At 49.4% G+C, this 22,873-nt stretch overlaps 8 protein-coding genes across 8 annotated transcripts; 5 read left to right on the forward strand and 3 right to left on the reverse strand.

Moving 5' to 3' along the window:
• Nucleotides 1-863: 863 nt before the first annotated feature.
• Nucleotides 864-2,824, forward strand: EDB91DRAFT_1063421 (uncharacterized protein; the record flags this gene model as incomplete). Its single annotated transcript, XM_041314613.1, has 2 exons — nt 864-1,033; nt 1,084-2,824. The coding sequence occupies 2 exons, from the start codon at nt 864-866 to the stop codon at nt 2,822-2,824; spliced, it is 1,911 nt and encodes a 636-aa protein (XP_041170054.1).
• Nucleotides 2,825-3,614: 790 nt separating this feature from the next.
• Nucleotides 3,615-5,085, forward strand: EDB91DRAFT_164369 (Brix domain-containing protein). The gene is made up of 4 exons (XM_041326281.1): nt 3,615-3,757; nt 3,813-3,945; nt 3,993-4,229; nt 4,280-5,085. The coding sequence occupies exons 1-4, from the start codon at nt 3,744-3,746 to the stop codon at nt 4,922-4,924; spliced, it is 1,029 nt and encodes a 342-aa protein (XP_041170055.1). The 5' UTR covers nt 3,615-3,743; the 3' UTR covers nt 4,925-5,085.
• Nucleotides 5,086-5,276: 191 nt separating this feature from the next.
• EDB91DRAFT_1087793 (uncharacterized protein) lies at nt 5,277-7,409 on the forward strand (the record flags this gene model as incomplete). Its single annotated transcript, XM_041316290.1, has 7 exons — nt 5,277-5,378; nt 5,439-5,494; nt 5,544-5,798; nt 5,854-5,882; nt 5,977-6,815; nt 6,867-6,880; nt 7,253-7,409. 7 exons carry the CDS (start codon nt 5,277-5,279, stop codon nt 7,407-7,409), a joined length of 1,452 nt encoding a protein of 483 aa, XP_041170056.1.
• A 2,365-nt stretch (nt 7,410-9,774) lies between these two features.
• Nucleotides 9,775-11,039, forward strand: EDB91DRAFT_1255622 (uncharacterized protein; the record flags this gene model as incomplete). The annotated part of the gene is made up of 6 exons (XM_041324013.1): nt 9,775-9,874; nt 9,927-9,968; nt 10,040-10,103; nt 10,155-10,684; nt 10,742-10,764; nt 10,815-11,039. 6 exons carry the CDS (start codon nt 9,775-9,777, stop codon nt 11,037-11,039), a joined length of 984 nt encoding a protein of 327 aa, XP_041170057.1.
• Nucleotides 11,040-11,849: 810 nt separating this feature from the next.
• Nucleotides 11,850-12,706, reverse strand: EDB91DRAFT_1172674 (uncharacterized protein). Its single transcript, XM_041320265.1, has one exon. The coding sequence runs from the start codon at nt 12,474-12,476 to the stop codon at nt 12,225-12,227; it is 252 nt and encodes an 83-aa protein (XP_041170058.1). The 5' UTR covers nt 12,477-12,706; the 3' UTR covers nt 11,850-12,224.
• Nucleotides 12,171-13,157, reverse strand: EDB91DRAFT_164536 (uncharacterized protein). The gene is made up of 4 exons (XM_041326282.1): nt 12,985-13,157; nt 12,823-12,935; nt 12,330-12,714; nt 12,171-12,255 (listed from the first exon to the last, which is right to left on the reverse strand). The coding sequence occupies exons 1-3, from the start codon at nt 13,030-13,032 to the stop codon at nt 12,486-12,488; spliced, it is 390 nt and encodes a 129-aa protein (XP_041170059.1). The 5' UTR covers nt 13,033-13,157; the 3' UTR covers nt 12,171-12,255; nt 12,330-12,485.
• A 996-nt stretch (nt 13,158-14,153) lies between these two features.
• EDB91DRAFT_1172678 (uncharacterized protein) lies at nt 14,154-15,862 on the forward strand. Its single transcript, XM_041320266.1, has 3 exons — nt 14,154-14,636; nt 14,692-15,400; nt 15,473-15,862. Exons 1-3 carry the CDS (start codon nt 14,329-14,331, stop codon nt 15,479-15,481), a joined length of 1,026 nt encoding a protein of 341 aa, XP_041170060.1. The 5' UTR covers nt 14,154-14,328; the 3' UTR covers nt 15,482-15,862.
• A 469-nt stretch (nt 15,863-16,331) lies between these two features.
• Nucleotides 16,332-16,791, reverse strand: EDB91DRAFT_1255625 (uncharacterized protein; the record flags this gene model as incomplete). The annotated part of the gene is made up of 4 exons (XM_041324014.1): nt 16,332-16,446; nt 16,502-16,524; nt 16,577-16,674; nt 16,716-16,791. 4 exons carry the CDS (start codon nt 16,789-16,791, stop codon nt 16,332-16,334), a joined length of 312 nt encoding a protein of 103 aa, XP_041170061.1.
• Nucleotides 16,792-22,873: the final 6,082 nt, after the last annotated feature.

Raw genomic sequence — 22,873 nt, forward strand, 5'->3', positions numbered from 1 at the left:
CCCGAGGCGAACGCGCGTATGTTAGCGGTTAGAGCAAGCAGTGTTATCGTATGCTTCGAGGGTCTGGACCGTGATGGAACATGGGTTTGACCGTGTTAGGAAATGGTAATTCCCTGCTTATCCGCCATTATCGGCGCGAGAGTGTTGTGAATAATCGGAATTTGCAAGATTAATTAGTACTATTCGCTTCCAAAGAGATGCTGTCAGGAGTAGTATGCTGTGTTTTTGAGGAAATTGAATTGATGGGCGCGGTGTGATGGTATACGGGACAGGTAATTGTGAGATAGCCATGGATAAACATTGTGATTTGATTAAGCTACACGTGTATGTAAAAACCACCACCTCGTGGGCGGGGATTCCGACCAGTTGTGATACGCATGTGGCCCGAGTATCCTAGCGGGGAACAAGGAGCGGATCAGGCGATGTGACGGGAGTGATGCGGACGACTTAGTAAATCAAATTCCATGGATGAAATGTAGGACCGCGAGTGGGTAGGAGTTAGAGGGTCGTGGGGGGGTTACGTTATTTATTTTACGGCGTGACGTGTGTTATCTTTTATAAAAACGGTGCCGTAGTTCGGCGAGGCTGTTCCTAGTAACCCAAAGTAACGGTTAGAAATTCAGAGTCCGATTTTTGCTGTGCCTTAATTGAGTTGAGCGTCTGGTTATTCAGGCACCTTTTTTATAGAAAGTTTGTTCCTCTTTTCCTTAACCATGGAGGACTCAAAATCTTCACCTGTCGATACTAGTCAACACGATTTAAAGCACTCTCCAACTTCACATTCAATTTCTCCTCATTCTTCAGATCTTTTATCTTACGAAGAACAACCTGACTTATCCCCTACCGCTTCATCATCTGGCGACATGGCTGCCCTCGTTGCACCAAATAATCCTTCTTTACTACCTACTACCGCTGGTATAACTGGCGTAAATAAACGATATCGTCCTGCTCCTGCAAAAACTTTTCAATGCAGAGGTTATGGCGAATGTCGTATGGTTTTCAGTAGAAGTGAGCATCTTGCCAGGCACATTAGGTAGGTACCGAGGCACATACCCCCGTTCGATCTCTTTAATTTCCTAACAGGAAACATACGGGCGAGCGCCCTTTTACTTGTCATTGCAGCAAGCAATTTTCAAGACTAGATAATCTACGTCAGCATGCTCAAACTGTTCACGCTGATAAGCAAGAACAGAATGAGCGTATGATGCGTGAACTTACCTCTCTTCATGCTTCTATGGCTGCCGCAAATAAAACCGGTCAACCAAGAGGCAAGAGAGGTCAAGCCACCGTCAATACTACAGCTGTACTAGCTTCTAGTAATCACTCCCTATCTCAAGATACTTCAATGCATGGTCTCGATCAAGTCAAGGAGGAGGACTTGTCTGCCTCTCTCCACCCCATGCACCAGCGTCCCGGTACGAGCACTGGTTACGAGGGTGGTGACAACATGATTTACGGTGACGGTTGGAATTCCGATTTGGATCATCGTGCTACCAATTCACGCCCTACAAACATTAATCACCACAATAACAATATCAACAACAACAACAACAACAACAATAACCATTCCTTTCGTGATTCCAGCCAGTCCTTTCGTGTCCCCCCTGCATCCTCAAATCACTGGAACCAGCAATCCCAGTCCTTTCAGTCCTTCACCACCAATACATTCAACTTCAGTATCCCCTCTAGGGACAGTCTCTCACGGGATGGTCGGCCCGGATCTAGCTCAAGCAGGCCACCAACTTCAAGTGCTACAGACTCACATGCTAGAACGCTCCCGCCACTCGCTGCCGTCGTCTCCGCGACAATCTCCCCACCACCATCCCAGTCATTCTCCCTCGCACCTCAATCAGCACAGCACGTACTTCCCTTACCCTTCAGAAGACCTTCCACAGCCAATCGCCCAGGCACAGCTCCCGCATCAATCCTCTCCACAAAACCTGCTTACGCTGGAGGGCCTGGATTGGTCACAGAATTATCCCTTCCAGTCTATGGACGCACCGACATGGCAGCGCCATCCATCACATCCTCCTACGGCTCAGTCTCATACGATCCAGAACCACAATCTCCCACAGGCGCTTCATATGACTCACCGTTTTCCTTCCACCCACCGGCGCTCGCCGAACCAGTCTCATCTGGCGGCCCTTTCGCATATTCACCACCCGGCAACCCACGCAAACGACCATACCAGGGATCAGACGATGATGTCCCACGTCGAGAACCCAGCAGCGGCCTTTCAGGCCCTGGAGAGTACGAGTACGGGTCAGAATCACGCCCTCAATCTAGAAGGCTCTCCGTCCTGGAACTCTGCAACGAGCCAGATGCAGATGCAGGAGTTCGATCATTTTTACACGGTGCAACAGGAACGGCTTCACGCCCGACTACAGCATCAGGACTCGTCTCATCAGCATCTGCCCTCGCACTCGTCGATCGAACACCCATCTCAAGCTACTCATTACTCCCAGGAGCTCAGACGCCAACAGCTTCAACAGCTCCAGCATCAGCGTATAGCACAGGCACGGCGGCACTCGGAGGGGGCAGAGTTTCTCCACAATTTCGGCACGACTTATCATCGGCATCAGCAGCAGTACTTTCCTCTAGCCGAGGAACCTTCGCATCTTCACCCTTATCAGACACATCACGCAGCCCACGATCCCAACCACACAACGTTGCCTTCGCCACCGTTGCTCGATCCGTCAGCATTCAATCAAACTCGTCATCCCCATCATCCAATGGGTCAACCCCTCCAGCATTATCTCGGCGAGGAAGGGAATCCCCAGTTACATCTCCGTACTCCTCCTCTGCAGTTGGAATGAAAGTGTAACACAATTAAAACCATTTCCCCTTTATATCCCTGGTAATTGTGGGTACGAACATTGGTGTTTGTTTAGCTCGACTACCTTTCATCTTGTGTTTCCTCTGCATGCTCGGTCGGTGCGACTCGAACCCCAATCCCCCTAGTACACGTATTTCATCGTTATATCTTCGCACTCACCTATACCATTCTCTTTTTAATCTCGGTTTTCTGTATACTGTTGATACCTTTCGGTTGGGTTTCGGGAAGTTGTATGTACTGATACGGTAGCACTCTGTTGTTTTCCTAATTTCTGTCGTATATCCCAAGTAAATACACCCATTGAAACCGCCACCGCCGTTGAATGTGACGAGTGACTGCCGTATCTTTGGTTGGACTCGGGTGATATTGACAACTTGAAGACATGGCGATCTTTCCCTGAGAACCAAAAGGCTCAAAACGGCGTTTCGCCATCATCTACACGCTCATTCTAGCCATCAAAGACCACGGAACTGGAGATCCATCGGCATCTGATGGCTCTTGCTCTCTTGTGAGAAAGACCGGCAGTCATGTGTTGAACTGTGGACGCCACCGGCTTATGCGCCTGTGAACGATTTTCTGGTATTCTGCGGTGCTTTTTGATGGGACTCCATCGGGAGGCGAGGTTCTTACTAGCGCTGAGACCTGACATGATGTTGCGACGAAGTCGAAGAGTATGTATGTGTTCATTATGAAAAGGCACATTGCGTGGAGCGTAGCTGCCGTACGTCAGGTCGAGGTTCGCGGGACCGTAATAAAAGATTCAAGGAACGGAGGAAACATATACCGATTTGGATGAAAGGTAAACAAGGCATAATAATGTTTTTGGGTTTCCTAGATTGGAAGGTGATCGGACGGCTGGAAAATTCCACCGTGGCCTACGTTCTGTGTTTTTGGTGTGAGTACTAGTATGCTGAGAACGGTGTAAGTCCCATCATTTCTGGGTTGGGTTTTTACTGATCCGGTTGGTGTGTTGTAGAAAACCACGCAATGCGAGGTCGAAGCGGGCTTTGGACGCGAGGGAGGCAAAGGAGGTCGAGGATGTGAGGACTGCGATATTTGTCAAGGGAACTCATACGGGAGAGATTGTGAACGGTGTCATGCAAGAGCTGGTATGTTTCGGTCGAAAGGCGTTGATCTTGCGCTAATCATTATTTAGATGGCACTGAAACGACCTAACGCAATCTCGTTCTCAAAGAAAAACACGATCCGGCCTTTTGAGGACGCTTCGTCCCTTGAATTTTGGGCGAGCAAAAATGATGCATCCATGTTCCTCATGGGCCAATCTACGAAGAAGAGACCTGCAGGTCTTGTCATTGCACGTACATTCGATTCGAAAGTACTGGACATGTGCGAACTCGGAGTAGACAAGTTCGTTAGCATGGCAGAATTTAAAGTAATTCTCTCTTTTCTTTACCCTGCAATCTAATTTATTATGCATCGTAGACACCAAAATCAACACCAGGACATAAACCCATGATGCACTTCGCATCAGAGCTATTTGATACCCATCCACGATTCATTCAACTCAAATCTCTGCTCATGGATTTCTTCAACGGTGAAGTCATCGAATCGATATGTCTACCAGGATTGGAGCACGTCATCAGCGTCAGCCTCGCGCCTGCTCCCTCACTCCAAGCTCCAAATCCCATTCTAGGCTCATCCCAAGAAGACGACGTCCAAAATCTACCAAAAGTCCATATCCGGACGTATACCATAAAACTTCTTCCGTCGGGAACGCGTGTACCACGAGTCGAGTTAACGGAGATGGGCCCCTTCCTTGATTTATCATTAAGACGTCATCAAGACGCAGACCCGGAGGTGTGGAAAGCCGCTATGAGACGACCAAAGTTGAAGAAAACAGATTTGGAGAAGGGTCTTGGAAAGAAGAAGAAAAATATGGAAGTGGACGAAATGGGAGATTTGAGGGGACGGGTGCATGTTGCCAAGCAGGATCTCAGCAAGCTCCAGACCCGGAAGATGAAAGGCTTAAAAAGTGCACCGTTGGAACAGGAATCGGATGGGAGTTCGGATTCCGAAGAGGACGAGCAGGAGGACGCACCGCGACAGAAAAAGCGAAAACGGGATTGAGGGTGATTGTATTGATAGTTCATGTTGCATGTGCGTGTATCATCGCATGTGGGTTAGTATGTATTGCACGGGTTTTCATGGGTTGGCCAAGGGCTGCCTCGTGCTACGTGTCTCCCACCTAACGCCTTTGGGGCCGGCTTACATAAGGGGGGAAACAACAAAGGCGTGGTAGCGCAATCAACTGACGACTCTAAGATAAAAATTCTCATGCGGACGAATCGTGTTGCTCGTTGACCACGACGTTCTACCACTCGATCTTGCTGTTATAGTCAACCCCGACAGCAGGTTGATACCTTGATACCTAAGTTGAAGCAATTGTCGCTCATTTAGCTTTAGCTTGAGAGATACCGAAATGTCTGGTAAGTTCATGATCTGGTTGAAATTCGTGCACTTCAACAGACATCACTCACGCAGTTTCATTACCTACCTTACCAGTAACTACTGTAACTTCCAGGTGAGCACATCTTTTTCAATTTAAATGATCCGCTGGAACTCTGACGTTGTTCTTGCGCAGCAATACCCCCTTGGTGACGACGACTACGTCAACTTCGCCTACAACTACCAGCACTAGTACTACGCCGACCTCGACCAGTACTTCTACTACTCCTACTACTACTAGTACCTCCTCCTCTTCCTCAACCTCGTCCCAGACACAAACAACCACTTCGACCTCGTCAAGCACTACATCCTCCCTGTCCAGTAGCTCCACCCCGATCACTACTAGCACAAGTTCAACAACCTCGACATCAGCCACTCCTACTCTCTCACCCGTCACAACAACAGACAGCGGTGGTAGCGTAATTACCAGCTACAGCTATGTAACACCCACTGTGACCACCACTTCATCTAATAATACCGCCACTTCCTCCAACTCGTGAGTCCGATCATAAAATTGTGCTTCCGTAAAATTTCACATCACCGCTTAAAAGGTTTTTCTCGAACACTGGGGCTGTAGCTGGTGTGTTCACCGTCGTGGGTCTCATCGTTGTTGCGATCTTCGTCGCAATTGTGACGAACGCCGTTCGTCGTCGTCGTGCTCGGAAATTTGATAGGGACGTTCGCGGAAGCAGCCGCAGAAGCTGCTGCCACTTCACATTCGCCGTTCGATGATTACACGTACTCTAACAATGGCGGTGCAGGTGGTGGTGGCGGCGGCGGCGGCGGATATCCTTACTCCGATACCACTCATGGCACGTTTGTTCAGGCTCCGATGGGTCTTCCCATTGACACCTATGGGATGAGTGAAATGTCGCAGTATGATCCATACGCTGCCGGAGCAGTTTCTCTCGCTACAGCTGGCAACGTGGGAAGGGCTCGGAGCCGACAAGACAGTGAAACCCAGCGTGCTCCAGGCATCGCTGGTGTTGGCGCAGGCAACCTCGCTCGCGAGCCGAGCCGCAGGAACCCATACAACGCTTTCGCAGGTCCTGGTCCACAGCCACATGAAACAATGGATCGCAACGCCAGCATGAGATTCAGACCCCGTGGGACAGACATACTCGAAGCTGCCGGTCTGGCTGGGACTGGGGCTGCGGCTATGGCCGGTGCGAATAATGGAGCATTTATTAACCGCAGGCCTTCGGAATATACCCAACAGACGCATGGGAGTATGCGTTCGCAGGGGCACCCGTCGAACGAGAACTACCCCATGGCCCTCCAGCCTGCATATCACTCGCCTCCGCGCAATGATTCCCAGTTCGCGGATGCCTACACTGGCTTCGTTAGTAATCCCCCTCCGCAGAGCCCTGGTCTTCCCTTTCCCAATCCTCATGAAGCACCCCCTGCTCAGTCTCACAATCCTTTAGAAGGAGAGGATTTCCACGATGATGCTCCCCGGCGTTTGAGTTACGACGACGATAACGATTACGGTCAACACAACCGTGTACTCAGAGTACGTTCTCCTATAACCATAATCTCTCCTTACTCACACGCGCATAAACAGGTTGCAAACGAGTAGTAAGCCGCACCAAACAAATTTCGCCGCATTTGCTTCGTTGCGGACTTGTGAATACTGCCTTGTTCGTCCCCGTCGCTCTTTTTTGTTTATTTGTTATGTCTAGTTGTTTTTTTGATGATGATGCAGGGAAAGGGTGCTGGTTTTTGAACTGTGGTTTATATTTTCGTGCGCTGACCGCCCTTAATACGATACACTGTTTTCCTGCGTCTTGTCTATGGACTGCATTTTACCGCTCGGCTAGTACGAACTGTCCAGTGTAGCGTCTATCACAGATGTCATGATCTGCTTGGAGAAATTAAAGATGTGGATGTTGGTGCCTTTTTGTTGCGCGATATGGTTTAGCTTGTGATCCGTTGATTTGATATACATAGCTACACTGGATTGGCGTCTTTGTTCTTATTTCTCAAGGCACATGTCGGGCAAGGTACCGCCAACTGTCGATCAGGCCGCGAACAGAGGATCTTTCGCCCAGAGTTACTTACGGAGTTACACCGACGCAAATATGTCAACACGGGGGTATTTCTCTAGGATGTCATGGGATGTACGCCGCTAACAGAATGAAGAATACGGCACTAGGCTACTGTAGTGATCTATACAGGAGCCAAGAGCCGTACTCCCACCCCGGACGATACGTGTAAATTACGGTGCTTGAGATCGGCAGCATCGTCGTTGAACTTGTCTTCATGGGTGCCACCGTGCCAGACCCTCATCAACATACCTACATAGAGTGGTGGGTCAATAAGCGTCTCCTATTCGAATAAACATCCAGCGAAAAGCGTGCCGGTGGAGCTTCGAAGGCCAAGGTGGCGGAGCTGCGTGGGTGGAATTACCACCAGTCGGTGATTGCAGCTGTCATTTTATGAGGAGCAGGTGAATGAGCAATTCGACAGCTTGTTAGAAGGAGGAATCACTCGGACAGCTGTAATTTAAGGAAGAACTGGCTCACTAATCATTGACCAATACATGATAGGCACTCACACTCACTGTCGAGGATGCCAGGTTGAATGGACCGCGTAAAGACCGCACGATCACCAAGAAAAGCACGTTTACTATATCAAGAATGCGTATGCGCCTTCTGACGGCATTCACGACGGCGAAATCTAAGATGTGCTTCTTTGTGCAGTCTATGTGTTTCCATGCGTGACAGGAATAATAAATCCGATATGTGCATAGCTGCAGTCCAAGTCCATGCACCACAGGAAACTGTCAGAGGAGATAAGAAGAATATGCAATATGATGATCACGATCTCTCTTTGTATGCAATTCGGCAACCAGCCGCAACGGTACAAACGCGGCGGCGCTGTGAGCGGCGACTGTATGTACAAAAGACTCGGAATCGCCCATTGGGGGTCACAAGGAATTGATGATGGAGAATCGACCTCGGCCGAGTACCGCGGGTTTCCGAGCGCGAAAGGCAGATTTTCACCGGTCATACACCTCCGTACACTGTATCCCGTATTCTCTCGACCCATCCAGACAAAGTTCCGCAGCAGCTTGCTCGGTACATCATTTCTGATTAACTGCGCTTAAAGTGCTTCGACAATGATTTGGTCATGACGACGGATGGACGTACTCCTATTAATGATAAGTATTGGTGCCAACAATGGTACTTATCATGGTCAATGATAGCAACGGACGAACGATATCAGAAACGTCCATTAATAATATTGTCACTTTGAGCGACGATCATCGGATGCGGTGGGTCAGTACTCAGTTGCCAGTACTTGTTCATTAATAGGCAGATTGCGTGTAGCGGACCCATCCGACATCATGATCGGCTGAGCGCACACGTATCAGAAAAGATCAGAAAAGTGTCGAGTTGATAAAGAGAAGTCATACTTGAACAACCCGGGCAGAACGGTTTCGTCAGAAGACTCGGCGCCACATAATTGTACACCTTTTATCGGCCATGTCAAGCCTTTTCACCGTGACATCGCAGATTTTGCGCGGAGTCGGGGACCAATCGGTGACATGCTAGTCTATGAATTTGGGGCGAACCGGTCTTCTATCTGGGCGAGGGTGCTCAACTTTATCATTTCAGTTCTCTATATTCACCAGAGGACGTATATTCATGGCATACAAATCATCAATATTTGCGCAAGTCCTGAATTGACTGTGTCATTTCAAAAACACCGGGAAATTTTTCTGCATCCCCAAGGCTACAACCCGTTCCACTCGGACCCTTTAGAGGCTGTCAACCAGTAAGAGTTCATTACAGCTGCTCCCCACCTTGACGCCATAAACGTCCGAGGCTCTCGGAGCGACATCACCCACCTATAAATCCTCGAGCTTCTTCTCCTAGAACGATACGGCATACTTGTCCGACATCAACGTCACCGTTTCGCTGTCAGCAAACTCTTCGCTTACAGGGAGTTTGCGAGTATTAAGAAGAAGCTTGAGGAAGGCATCTACCGAGTCAAGGAAAGTAGAGACACGCTCCCTAAGCTGATCGTCAACCTTGGATGACTCAAACAAGTGCCGCAGCTGTGCAATAAAGAATACGCGAGAGATGTCGTCGCCCTTTTGCTAGGACATGAAGAGCGAATCAAGCTTCCTGACCAGTTCCATCTCGATTTGGTTAAATTCTGAGATGATCATTCCGAAAAGGATCCCGACCGCATAATATTGTTTTCGTAGCTGGTCATGGTGACTGAGACAGAAGTTCACGATATGCGCTAAGCACAGCTTGGTAGCCCATCATTGTCAAATAATCGAACATTCATATGCAGATCTGGCTATGAGGAAATACGCACTCCTTTGGTTCCAGCCATGTGAAAAATGTTCGATCATCGGCGCTGTCCATCGAGCGCCGTGCACCGTCACCGCGCCAATTCTTGAGCTTGCCGTTTGTCAAAAGGGCCTTCAAGCTTCAGGTTAGCTTCAGGATATCATCATGTCCACTTCTAGTACAGCCGCAGTCAGGGGTTACTCCCCACATCCCTCGAACTATTTTCTTAGCGAAGAGGCTGGTTGTAACTTACCCGCCGTAACAGGTTTGCATCAACCCATACTCGTCGGTCAAACTAATCGTATACGCTTTTCAAGGCCGATGTCGCAAGGTGCTTCGGTTCATCACACAGTTGAATTGTGAGAAAGACTGTGTAGTGCGCGTTAACGATGGATCACATCAACGATCACTCACTTGATCATTGTGTCAGACATTTTAGAAAAGGACTATGCTCGTATATCGTGTATCATCGAAGACTTGCTTGCAAAACCAAGGTAAGCAGATTAGGATAATTTCTCGCGAATTATAACACATAGTTCATCTAGATGGACATACAACCACGACACTCCCGTACTCTTCGTTGAAATGCCCTCACCCGTCCATGAAACTGTACTAAGAGTTATCAGCTCGGGACTGGAACAGATGAATCGCATTCTCCTGGATCTTATTTTCAGAAACTTGTTGAATTCTGATTCGCACACGAACTTAATCATGAATGCAGGAGCACTGAAACTCATTCCTGATATCGCTCATATGGTAACTACCATCACCGGTCCCCCCATGTCAACCGTCCCTGTCATCGGTGACGTGACCGTATTGCAGCCCAGGGCTGATCTACTCCGGAGGCTCAAGGATACAGTCAAGGCATTCCCAGATATCCTAATGCTCATCATAGCCGTGATTGATGAAAGGATCCCCTACAGTGCACCCGAACACCAGAGCAGGGCATGGCAGAATCTACGTACGGAGGCGAGTGTTCGTTCTTGCACTACCTTCCTTTCCAATCGCTCCGGATCGCCATCACTGGACGTACCTAGTGATGTAGTCGAAGGGCACCCTTGGTGCGCAGTCTCAAGTGTGCGCTTTTAGGTTTGGGTGCGAGGCAACGGACCAATTGATATAGACACACTAGACCCAAATCTCACAGCCCGCGGCGTAAGTCTCATCGACAATTACCGGTTCATGACTGATGTTCTTTACAACAGGAGTTATTTCCGGACAATACAATGGACGACGTCATAACCATGATCGAAAACGGATTGTCCTTGGTGAGGGATCACTACGCACATTTGTCACAACGTGTTAGCCCGAATGTTGACATTACTGCCCGGATGGCGGCGCATATCAGGCTTCCCTTTAAATGGGATAGAATGCTTTGCAAGCTTGCACTCGCAAGTATGGGGCTAGCCTATGATCAGTACTGGAATTAGTACAACGCGGTAGTCAGTGGAGTCACGCACATGCCAACGGAGGCATTTGATGGAGGACCAACCATGCACATGCGTGCTAGTGCCACTGCTGCTCGGGCATCGCTTGGCCGGGGACGGGGCTTATCGCGACATGGCAGTCATATATAGATGCTAGTATATGCTGCCGCAGCCTGCAGCTGAATTCGCCTTGATACTCATTCTCACTCAGTCCCACTCATCTATCATCGACGTTTTGTTCTCTGGCATGACATTTTCAGATATCCGATGTACTTATCACAAATGACTTCTGCATGCTTCACTCAGTATTTTTTCGATGCAGTAAGTAGCAGTAGTACCGTCGTTTACGAGAGGCCTTGATATATTCAACGTTTTTTTCCTGGTGCGCGGCTACGGTATTCAAACGATAGTGAGCCCTCAGGCTGCATTGTCTGTCGTCTTAGAAATATATCAGAAAGTTCTTCCGCATCACTACAACCCATTCCACTCAAACCCTTTCTCAACCACAAAGCCCCCTTCCGACAACAACTCATCACAGCTACTCCCTACCTTAACACCATACACGCCGTTCTCCACAGCCCACCTATCAATCCTCTCCTCCCAAAACGGCGTCAGCATCACCTTCTCGCTCTGCCCCAGCTGCAAGTGTTTGGCTTTGTAGGAGCAATGGCAGGTGCGTCAGCTCGGATGTGGTGGGCATCGAGACATATAATTGTACGACTTCGGAGCCTGCGAGGGTGCCGGTGTTGGTGACTGTGACGCTGGCGTTGAAGCCGAATTTGCCGTGTGAGACAATAGCTTCGGAGAGCTGAAGGTCCGAGTAAGAGAAGGTGGTGCATGAGAGGCCGTGACTATCGACGCCCCATCAGTCAATCTGCTGGATTCTGTCCCCTCACCCAAACGAAAGCTGTAGTTTGATGCCTCTGATGGAAGTGCTTGTAACCCTGTCAAAGGACTTGAACACAAAATAGACTCACAACAAACAAATCCTCGCCATGACGGTGGACGCCATTCTCAGAGTGGAAGTGTTCGTAGCCAGAAACATCTTCCAGTTTCTTGGGGACGTCAAGGACAACTTGCTCGATGGGGTTTTCTTGCCGAACAGAACATCCGCAATCGCATCGCTCGTCGCGTCACCCAAGTACCACGAATGAAGGATAGCAGTGACTGAATCAGCCCACGGAAGTGTTATCGACGAACCCTAGCATAACCACACAATCTGTTCTTTCGGCCAAAACGCCCCATCTCAAAAGTACTCGCGGATTGGGTCACGACGACAGTATTGGGACTCACCGCAAGCACCTTCTCAATCAACTCCTCCGTCCGTCCAGGAAACCCCAACATCTTCCGATCATACCCCTCCGTCTCCCAATCCGCATTCAAACCCACAATAGCAAGAACAACATCAGCCTTCTTGGCAATCTCCACCGCCTCCACCATCTTTACATCCTAATCGATGACTTCTGCACCTCCGAGTCGAACACCAAGGTTACTGTCCATCACCATCTCATCTTCATCACCGTCTGCTGGGGCACGGACGTTGCAGAACTCGACGAGGATATGGTGTTTGATGCCGGCTTTGAGTGGGACGCGGTCTTTTTCTTCCATGGAACCGGAGATGAAGAAGGATTGGCCACGGCGCTGGCAGGTCCAGTTGTCAATCACAAGATACGAAGAGCTGTGAATATCAATATCGAGTCAAAACGAGAGCCACGATGTAAGCGATTAATGAGCTAAGTACAGCTTGGTAGCCCTGGATATCAATTGGACACGGGGGAATACGCACTCCTTGGGAGACAGCTGAATTCTGTCGGTTTCAGCCATGCGAGGGCCTCCATAGCCACAGCCCGCACCTTCGCATCGAATATCACCGCCAAAACACCGTACAGGACGCCGTTTCTAAATTCCGACGTAAGAATACATAATATCGAGGTACGCTCGTACGTGCCTGGGGACTGAAATCTTCAACAACAAGCTGCTTGGACGATAAAAGCATCAGCAAATATGAGGGGTACGTCCTTCCACAGTTCCGCCTTGAATTGATGCGACGCCGGCGGCGGAGGTATAAAAATCTGTGTCAAAAGCGTAGCTACAGGATTCATCGTCTTGTTCAACACCCTGTGCGTCAAGATTCAACCAGTTGCTCGGGAAGGCATCATTGTCTAGTATCGACGTCGCAACCTTGAAAAACTGCAACAGCGGATCGGCAAAGTTTTATATGCTGTGCAAGATGTATCATTAGTATACCTCTCTACAAGAGAGGTTCAGCTTACTGGAGGTAAGATCCGTGCCACAACTCTAAGCCTCCAGGAGTCTTTGGTGAAGAGAACACAGGCGTTGTTTGGAGAAGCAGGTGTGGGTGTTGTTGGGTGAAGAATGGGGTCTTCGTTTTCTGCAAATCTTAATATCTCTACTGAGCACTGACGGGAAGCGACCTACGAGTCAGGCACCTTGCGTGCGACCAACGGATAAATGCGACAACTTGAAGTGTTTTGTTTGTCTACCGTCAATGAATGCCGCAAATCACTATCATCCGACATGAAAGTACTCGGCCAGACAAATGTACTTACCTGAAGCGCAGCCCCATCGGTCGCGATGACGATGACGAGGGAGGGTACTCACATAAGAAGAAGATTTGACAGCATGACAGCCGCCTTCAACTGCAAAGCCGAGGACCGTCGATTTACAGGCCATCACCCTGCATATACGTGACGTTGTTTTCGCGAGAGGGAAGGACACCTCTACTAAAACCTCAGCTCAACAGGTCCAAACGTGCGAAATTTGCAGTCTCTCGGTTAGCATCTCAGCATGTTCAGGAGAGGGAACTCTGGGTAAGACAATTTCAACTGAAGATTGACAATGTCCACCCAGAGTTCCGTCACCTCACTTAGCAGTATCTGGAGTTCGTCCAGCAGCTCGAAAACGTTCGACGGCGCTGTCTACGATCGTGGCTGATGTCAAAGGCCAGTATGGCCGCCTATGGATAAAGATCTTGTGCCGAGGACTGGGAAGGTGGGGCATGAGGCAAAGATCTTTCAAAGACACGTGCACTTACTAAGCCCTAGCTCAGCGTTTATGAATCGATCAATGCATTCAACTTCTTCCGTGAAATACTAGAATGAACATCCATCTTCATAATTCGACTTCACTCGGCAAAAAAGGCAACTCAATCAAATCGATTTTAAACGATGCTGCATGATTATCGATTATCATGTACGTATATAAACCCTCAGGCTGGCCCTGAACCCGTCTCCTCTCAACTTGCGGGACGACCACAGACTGTAGAACGAGCATGGTAAACACAATGTCCAAACGCCAACTTTCGCCAGGGCCCGAGTCCACCAAGCAAACGGCTAAACGCGCACGAGCCGCCGATAAGCCTGCTCTTCGCAAGCACGAGCGGTTTTGGCTAGTAGATGGAAATGCTGTCATTGAACTTGATGGTATTAGCTTCAGGGTGCATCAATCGTGGCTTGCGCAGCATTCGAAATTCATTGCGAAGCTACTCCCTGAGAAAATTGAAGAGACAAAATTCGTAGTTTGTGAGAAGCTCAATGCAATAGATTTCGAGGCGCTGCTTTTGTATTATGAAAACCCTGGGCAAGTATCTACTGACATGTGGTCGTTTTTATTGTGCTGGCTAATAAAAGGTTAGGGATTACCGCAACAACATCGACTCCGCCACCCTAATATCACTCATTCGTGCAGCGATAACGCTTGGTTTTACTTCCGACTACGTCTGGCTCGTGAAGGAGTTGGAAGCACTCTGGCCGTCTAAACTTGAAGCACTACCTGTCAACCCAGAACCGCGCCCCGACGCTCCGCAGTTGGCTGCCCTCGCACGAACGTTCAACATTGATACGCTGTTGAAGCCTGCGTTCTACGATATGGCAAGGACATCTGGATTCGGTCTGGATAAGCTTGAGGAAGCAGAGAAATTCAGCCATGCGGATATGTTGCGCCTTGTCCGGATGAGAGAGTATCTGGGAGACACGTGGGCTCAGGTAGCTACGCGCGAAGATCCTACCTTGGTTTGTCAAAACCTTCGTGTTGCACAATCCAGCAGTAGCACAAGAACCTCAGACTCTACCACCTCTGTTGGTGTGGCACGCAACTGCCTCTCATGCTTCTCGGAGACAGCAAGACGCGAGGCGTGGGTTCGGCTTGTGCATGACTCAGGGACTTTCACCCGGTATCGGTACGATCCACTGTGCGGACTAGCGGCGTTGATAAACGTGAAGTGGACGGACGACTGGTGCAAGAATTGTAAGGAGAAACGGCAGGCTGAGTGGCGTGAAATGCAGGCGAGTATTTGGGAGAAGATCGACGAGTATCTGAGGAAAGAATTGCCCGTGGAAGTTGCAGTGAGTTACTTTGCTCGCTGTGTTTCTTGTTCCCTCGATGATTCAAAATTTAGCTCATTCCCCATGATTAAGTTGCCCTAGAGTTCACTGGATCACTACTGGAACACGGGTCAGAACGGAGCAGGGGTTTGGGTTGAAGGCAGGCCAGGATGGTTTGTGGTTCAGAGAGCCTTTAGTATACATTTTCGTTGCATTTTATTAGTTTCCGCTTTGGCCGTCATTCGCATGTGCTTTCACCTTTCATGCCCAACAGTTTCAATTTTTTGGTACCATCAATTCATCGTTCGTGGTTCGAACCACCCCCTTTCTTGTGTTGCTATTTCATGATCAGTACCGAGTCGTCGCGTCACATCTTGGGCAGCGTTTTGTCTGCTTCGGACAAACCTCGCGGGGACGTAACTTTCTACTTGACGGAGATGATTGATCACGATATCGCTTTTGAAGATACAGCCAGAATCCCGTCAGGACTGCCCAGTCCCTGCATGTATGCTAATGTGAATTGCATATCTCGTTATCACTACTAAGGGCAAGTCTAGGGCTCCTTCATCTACCAAATTCATCAGCCTGACGTGAGCCAAGAAGCCGCCACCATGCAGGCCCTACGAACGGAACACTGGATCTCCCCATCTGTTGAGTAGTCATTTCGACGTTCGTTCGTTGGCGAAGCAGGCCCCGAATGAATACGTGTCCCTTATAAATGACGATGCATACTTTCGGTACGGTTCCATGAAGTTAGCACGCCGAAAAAAGCATTTACAGGTTCGTTTATCATTGACCTGCGTTGGGATACGGTCCGACTCCGACATTCTGAAGTGATATCACAGACGCTCCTCGGGAATATATTCGAGATCGATGAAGCGAGTAATGAAAGGGCGTCGCAGAATAAGGAAGTAGTAGAGTCAGCATCTTGAATGTCTTTTCGAATATAGTCTTAAAGGCGGGCTCGCGCAAGGTTTGTGAGAGCGGCTGGGTGGACAGGATGGCCGACAAGAAACTGGTCCAGAACACACTGAAAATACTCCACAGGATCATTCAGGGTAGAGACACTGTTGGTTTTCGTGTATCTGGTGAATTGGGTGTGTGCTGTACATGCGAGCCAACCAATCTCGGAATAAAACAATGGACTGCAGTTTGTCTTTCAGCAGAAACGACAGAACGGGGGCTAGCGTCACTTACTTCACGTAGTACAGCATCCTCGTTTCCGCAAGCGAGCATAACAGGGGCTTTGAGTGTGAGAGAGGCATGGACGTCACAGATGGGCTGAAAGGATAGATCTACAACAAGTTAGTAGATGTGCATGGATGGGGAAACGCACCGAAAGGCTCATCCAACAATGTTTTGAGTTTTCCGATGAGTTCTCCACGGCATAGCATTCGGCCGAGCTCGAACATAGGTAACGCATCTGGTGATATGATGAGTACTGGAATCGCGTCCGCAAGCTCTTTAAAAGGTTTTACAAGGTCACGGTATCGTCCCACACTGCAGAACCGTCGGATTATAGGACCTGGACAGCTGGGAATGTCGTGGTCGGTCGTCAGCAAAGGTGGTCCACGATGGGCCAGGCTGCTAGAACGGTCATGCAAGTCTCAGAGCGTCCTGCGATGCTGACCTAGCCTTGCCGTTCTTATCGAGGTTGTCCTTGCTATTTGTTGTTCATACTAGTCATTTAGCACAGGAAGAAAATGTGAGCGTGAAAGCGTCAACTGGGAGCAATTGGAGTCAGAATGGGCAAAGATTGAAGATACCTTGTGCTGCAGCAATTGCAACGAGCCGGCATCTCTACCTGCAGGTAGTCTCCCGGTACTGATCGAACATCAGCTGAAATGGCTGTTCTACATCTAATGAAGGAATTCGATTTCAATTTGGAAGAGATGGTCAGGTTGACGAGTATGAATGACCCTTACTTGTAAGCATGCGCTTACTTTCATGTGATTAACGCGCCCTTCGTTGATTGGACACCGTGCCATAATTGTCGGTGTTTGGCTGCTAACGCTCATTCAGTATATATAGCTCACCGCTGATGTATCGATATCTTATCTCGTACCGTATCACCGAATCCCATACGCTCATCCACGTTACCGCTGTCTGATTGTCCGCTAGTGTTGATCGTCTACTGTGACGACCTTCCACTTTTTTTTAACGTCCAGCTGAGCGTTATCTGTTGAAGAACCGTTACGTCTTTTCCTTACTGTTATCCTTACCGTTCTCTCGAACCAACCGTTGGGTATTGACCGCCGGTCAACCCATCACCGTATAGACAACAAACTGCCTCCCCACCGCCCTAAGATACCGATACCGCTGTCTGTCACAACGCGCAGTCGTGACAAACTTCTAGCGGTGCTCGCTGATATCCAACCAGTGACCACATCTACAACGTCTACATTAACAACACCACCCACCTCTCCGAACTCGCCCTCGCAACCATCCCCCTTGACTTCTTGCTCCCATTCGCGAGTCAACACGCATATATCCACCGATTCTGACTCTACCGATCCCCACGCCTACAACACACCTACCATGTCAACCACACCGAAGGTTGCACGTGTTGAACAGACAGCCGCGAGTAAGCCGCCCCTTCTCACAGCGGGCGAGCTGACTCCAGAGGCACTACGCTCCTGGGAAATGGGTTGCACGCAGTTCTTTCTGCACAAGGAGGTGAAGGACGAGGAAATGGTAAAGAAGGTTGCTTGGGGAATGCAAGAGGCGGTTATCCAGGACTGGTACATTAACGACCGCGAGCGAATTGACAAGCTCACCTTTGCAGAGTATATGGCTGAAGTCCGCAGCTACTGGCTCCCTTCGGGTTGGTCCGACATTGTCCGACGCAAGATGCTGGGATCTACTCAGGGACATCGCCCCTTCAACGAGTGGGCAGTTGACGTCCAGAGTCAGAACACCCTCTTGCGTGGGACGGCATCTCATCTTACAGAAGTCAATATCCAGTATCACCTTGAGTCCCACATGAATTCCGAACTCGCTGCTGATTACCATGCTGAACACATTACCGAAACGGATCTATGCAAGTGGATTGAGAAGGTACGCTTGCTCGACGAGAAGCGAATGCGCTATCTTGTTCGGCAGCGAGAGGCTGTAGATGCTGCCTTGCGCATGGAACGTGCACGCTCGAGCGGGGAGAAGAAGCTCACTGCGGGCACACGTTTCAATGCGAAGGCAGGGCAAGCTACTAGTGCCTCTACCACCACCTCCGCAAAGACCTTTACACGCCTACCCTCTCTCACAGATAACGAGCGCCAACTCCTTCGGGACAACGATGGATGCTTCAAGTGTCGCGAACCTTTCGCAGGTCACACATCCGCCACTTGCCCGAAAGGCTTCCCAGATGGCGCATCATATAAAACCCTTACAGCTGCTCTGATCGCTTCGAAGAAGCCGAAGAAGACGGGTGAAGTTGTTGCAGCGGTTGATGTTGAAGAACGACACACTATCGCAGTTGTGATGCCGTCAGCAGTGCTCGGTGATGGTACTGACTCTGGCGAAGAGTGCGTGGCTCCGCTACAGACCCCTCATCTGCGTTGGGACTGTCTCGTTGATGGGCCTGCTGTTTCTTCTTCTGTTGTTGTATCCGCTCTCATTGACCATGGTTCTTCTCTAGTTCTGATTGATGAAGCACTTGTCGACAAACTTGGACTACGCCGTCGCCAACTATCAAAACCGTTACCTGTTTCGCTCGCATTGTCTCACGATAATTCCTTTCTTCTCTCGCAATATGTCAAATTGTCTTGTTCGTCTCTCGATCAGAAATACACGTCTCGGACTGTACGTGCAATAATCGCACCGAATCTTTGTACTCCCCTGTTACTTGGAGGCCCATTCCTCGAACATAATCGCATCGTGATTGACCACGAGCTGCGTACCTGCATTGTAAAGGACCTGAACTATGACCTTCTTCATCCTCCCGCAGCTGTTGTGTCTTCTCAGCGGATCTCGCCGTCAGGCCCTCAATTATTTTGGATGAAGCATGATGTTGTCAACGAACTCAAGTCTGTCTTACTGGAACTCAAAGCTATTGTTGACGACGAATGCGAGCCAGTAAAGGGAGTTGATCTTGTGGCCGCTGTGCAATCACGCATCACCATGCTCGAATATCAAGATGAATTGAGTGCATTGGACGCCAAGCTGAAAGCGGAGTTCAAAGATCGCTTTCCGACCGATATTCCACACAACGACACAATGCCATCTGAAGTTTTGTTTCGCATCCATCTGAAAGATGCTAATAAAATTGTTCAACAGCGCTCTTATGACTGTCCGAAGAAGTATCGCGCTGCCTGGAAAACCCTGTTGGACTCACATCTTGACAGTGGGCGTTTGCGCCATTCTGAGAGTGAGTGGTCGTCGCCGTCGTTTATTATACCGAAGGCAGACCCAACTGTCTTGCCACGATGGGTTAATGACTTCCGACTGTTGAACGACAATACTGTCGCAGACAACCATCCATTGCCGCGTATTGACGAGATTCTGAAGGACTGCGCTAAAGGAAAGTTTTTTGGAAAAATTGATATGACTAACGCATTCTTTCAGACGCGAGTACACCCAGATGATATGAGAGAGAGAGAGAGAAATTCTATATTTATATACCGCAACAAACAAAGTGAGCTGTTAAGACGCGGTGCCCTGTTAGGGCTGTGCTGGGGAGTGTTGTAACAGGGTGAGGGATGTAGGTATAGTACGAATAGCCAAGCGGTCCGCGTTTGATGAGTTTTGGTGTGCGTGTGGGCTCGTTTGGTGTCCAGGCTTAGTATAATATGATACACTTTCTCTCCTTCCTCCTCCTTCTGATCTCTCCTCGTCTCCTCCTTCCCTCGTCACTTCCTTCTTTGCCCTTACTCAGGCTTCTGTCCCTCTCCTTTCTTCCCAGTCTCCTTCTCGTTCCAGTGCGACCTTCTTGAATGCGCTGGATTCTTGAATAAACTTCGCTAGTGCCTTTATGCCCTTCTCCGTACCCAAAATTTCGTTGAGTATGATGTTGTGTGATACCTCACGCAGATGGATGCGTTGTCGCGCAAATAGTGGGCAGTCACGTATGATATGTTCTCGTGTTTGACGTGGTTCTCCACATGGGCAGAGGGTGGGTTCGGTTGGAACGAATGCAGCGTAGTATTCTCCCATGAATCCGTGTCCTGTGCGGCATTGTATAAGACGGCCGTATACTTCTCGAGGAGTGTGAGTGAAATGTTGGCGGGGTTTGAGCGTTGGTGGGAGTCGATTTGCGAGAGCGAAGCGTCCAGTCTGTGCTGCCACGTCTCTATTCCAACTCTCTGTCCATTTCTGCAAGATCCCTTCCTTGTTTCTTCGGCGCGCATTTGCATAGGTCGAGTGGTACGAGTCGTTACGTCCAGTGGCTTCTTTTGCAAGCTCGTCGGCACGTTCGTTGCCGATGATGTTGTGATGTCCTGGGATCCATGCAATTTGGACATGATGGAGGGGGGATGTGGTTAGGTAGTCTTCGATCGAGCGTCTGATCTGTAATGCAATGTATTGTGAGGGTCCGGGTGCAGCTGCATATGCAGCCTGCACCACAGAGTTGTTATCGACGTAGAAATGTAAATGGGTCACCTGGGAATTTTGCGCGAAGCTGATAGCTCGCGATATTGCTCGAAGGAGCGCTACCATCTCTGCATCATACACCTCTGCTTTGGGACCCATTCCTTCCTGACCCCAGAAGACTTCTCTTCCTCTGTGATAGCCGGCCCATCCTGCTCCAGCTCTTTCCTCCTCTCTGACTGATTGTTTCGATCCGTCTGAGTAAACGAGAAGGTGCGTGTCCTCCGTTCGTAGATTACGAGCGGTTTGTATGTGCGCTTTGGCGGCTTCTTTCTTGCCTCCTCTTTGCTTGTCCGAGATCGTTAGGCGGCCGCGGTACGTTTCCTTCGTGTTTGCCCAAGGTGGCAGCGCAAATATGTTGATGCGTTCCGCGTTCGGGGATGCTCGTTTTGACAGACGGGTGAGTCTGGTCGATTTTGGTGGTTTGCGGCTGCGAGGACGGTATTTGTCGGTGGGAAGAGCGGGTGGGGGGTCAGCGAGGTTAAATTGTCGCCAGGGTTGATCAAGTCTCTGTAGGATTGGGTTGAACGAGGGGAGTTTGAGTAGTCGAGTGGCGGCGTTATCGTTTGCGTGTTCGAGGAAGAGGTTGATGGGGGGGATTGATGTCTCTATTTCTAGGGCCTTTATTGGGGTGGTTCGGAAAGCGGCACAGATATGTCTAAGGGATTTGTTTTGGACGCGGGTAAGCATGTTTGCATGGGTTTTCACGCCCGTCCACCAAACGGGGCTTGCGTATGTCATTACACTGCGGACACAAGCCGAGTATACAGTTCTCAATAGTGATTGCGAGAGACCTCTTACCGTATTTGCAAGCATTTGTAGTCCTTGGGCGATATTTTCCGCTTTGCCTGCCAGTTCACATACATTCCTGCGAAAAGAGAGTTTAGAGTCGAAATATATACCAAGCCATTTGATACAGTCACGGGGGTTAATTGTCACCTGTCCTTCGTCACTAGGCAGCAGGATAGGTGGTCGATCCGGTGCACGACGCCATGTGAAATGGATGAGCTCAGATTTGTCAATTTCCGCCATCAGTCCAGCTTCGCGAAGCCAATTGTTCACAAAAATGAACTCCTCCCGGAGTATTGCGACATTGTTCTCCAAGGATGGAGAGGAGACATATAAGTTTCCATCATCGATGTAGCATGCTAATGTGGTCGGTGTGGCTTTGTCCGGGCGTAATTCACGAGCTCGAGTTTTCGCATTGTAGGCTTCGTTTAGTGGGCTTGTGCAGATAATCGAAAGGGCCGGTGATATTGGGGATCCTTGAGGTATACCGTTTTCGACTGGTTCCGATGACCCAGATGATATGAAGTTCCTGGCGATTCATACTCCCTTTGGGAAGTATGAATGGACGGTAATGCCCATGGGTGTACGAAATGCTCCAGCGGTACATCAACGACGGATGACGACAGCGCTACGACATTTGATTGGTAAGATTTGCCATGTGTACCTGGATGACATCATCATTTGGTCACAAACGCTCGAGGAACACGAGGCAAATGTGCGACAGGTCCTACTGGCATTACGGACAGCACATTTGTATTGTTCTCCAAAAAAGACGTCACTCTTTAACACCGAAATTGATTTCTTAGGTCACCACATCTCTGCTCGGGGTATCGAAGTTGATAGCTCGAAGGTTGCTCGCATCCTGGACTGGCCGCAGCCACGTAACGCGACTGAAGTGCGCGCGTTCTTAGGTATCGTCCGGTACCTCTCAGACCACTTACCTAACATCGCTGGACATACGCGTGTTCTTACTGCACTGACAACAAAATCTGCAGAATTGGAGTTTCCGAGCTGGAACAAGGACCATGCAAACGCCTTTCAAGCCATCAAAGACCTCGTCATCAGCCCACGATGTCTCACAACAATCGATCACGATAATCCAGGGGACAACAAGATCTTCCT

The sequence above is a fragment of the Suillus paluster genome (genome assembly GCF_016628075.1).
Source record: "Suillus paluster strain FC165 chromosome Unknown EDB91scaffold_148, whole genome shotgun sequence".
NCBI lineage: Eukaryota > Fungi > Basidiomycota > Agaricomycetes > Boletales > Suillaceae > Suillus > Suillus paluster.

Excerpts from the sequence above, each read along its gene's own strand:
- EDB91DRAFT_164369 (XM_041326281.1), top strand. Across the intron at positions 3,946-3,992 it reads ACGGTGTCATGCAAGAGCTG|ATGGCACTGAAACGACCTAA; the intron begins GTATGTTTCGGT and ends ATCATTATTTAG. Across the intron at positions 4,230-4,279 it reads TTAGCATGGCAGAATTTAAA|ACACCAAAATCAACACCAGG; the intron begins GTAATTCTCTCT and ends TATGCATCGTAG.
- EDB91DRAFT_1172674 (XM_041320265.1), bottom strand. The coding sequence starts at position 12,476 with ATGGTGGAGGCGGTGGAGATTGCCAAGAAGGCTGATGTTGTTCTTGCT.
- EDB91DRAFT_164536 (XM_041326282.1), bottom strand. The coding sequence starts at position 13,032 with ATGCTTTTATCGTCCAAGCAGCTTGTTGTTGAAGATTTCAGTCCCCAG. Across the intron at positions 12,936-12,984 it reads TTGAAGATTTCAGTCCCCAG|AAACGGCGTCCTGTACGGTG; the intron begins GCACGTACGAGC and ends GTCGGAATTTAG. Across the intron at positions 12,715-12,822 it reads ATTCAGCTGTCTCCCAAGGA|CTCTTCGTATCTTGTGATTG; the intron begins GTGCGTATTCCC and ends TGATATTCACAG.
- EDB91DRAFT_1172678 (XM_041320266.1), top strand. The coding sequence starts at position 14,329 with ATGGTAAACACAATGTCCAAACGCCAACTTTCGCCAGGGCCCGAGTCC. Across the intron at positions 14,637-14,691 it reads TTGTATTATGAAAACCCTGG|GGATTACCGCAACAACATCG; the intron begins GCAAGTATCTAC and ends ATAAAAGGTTAG.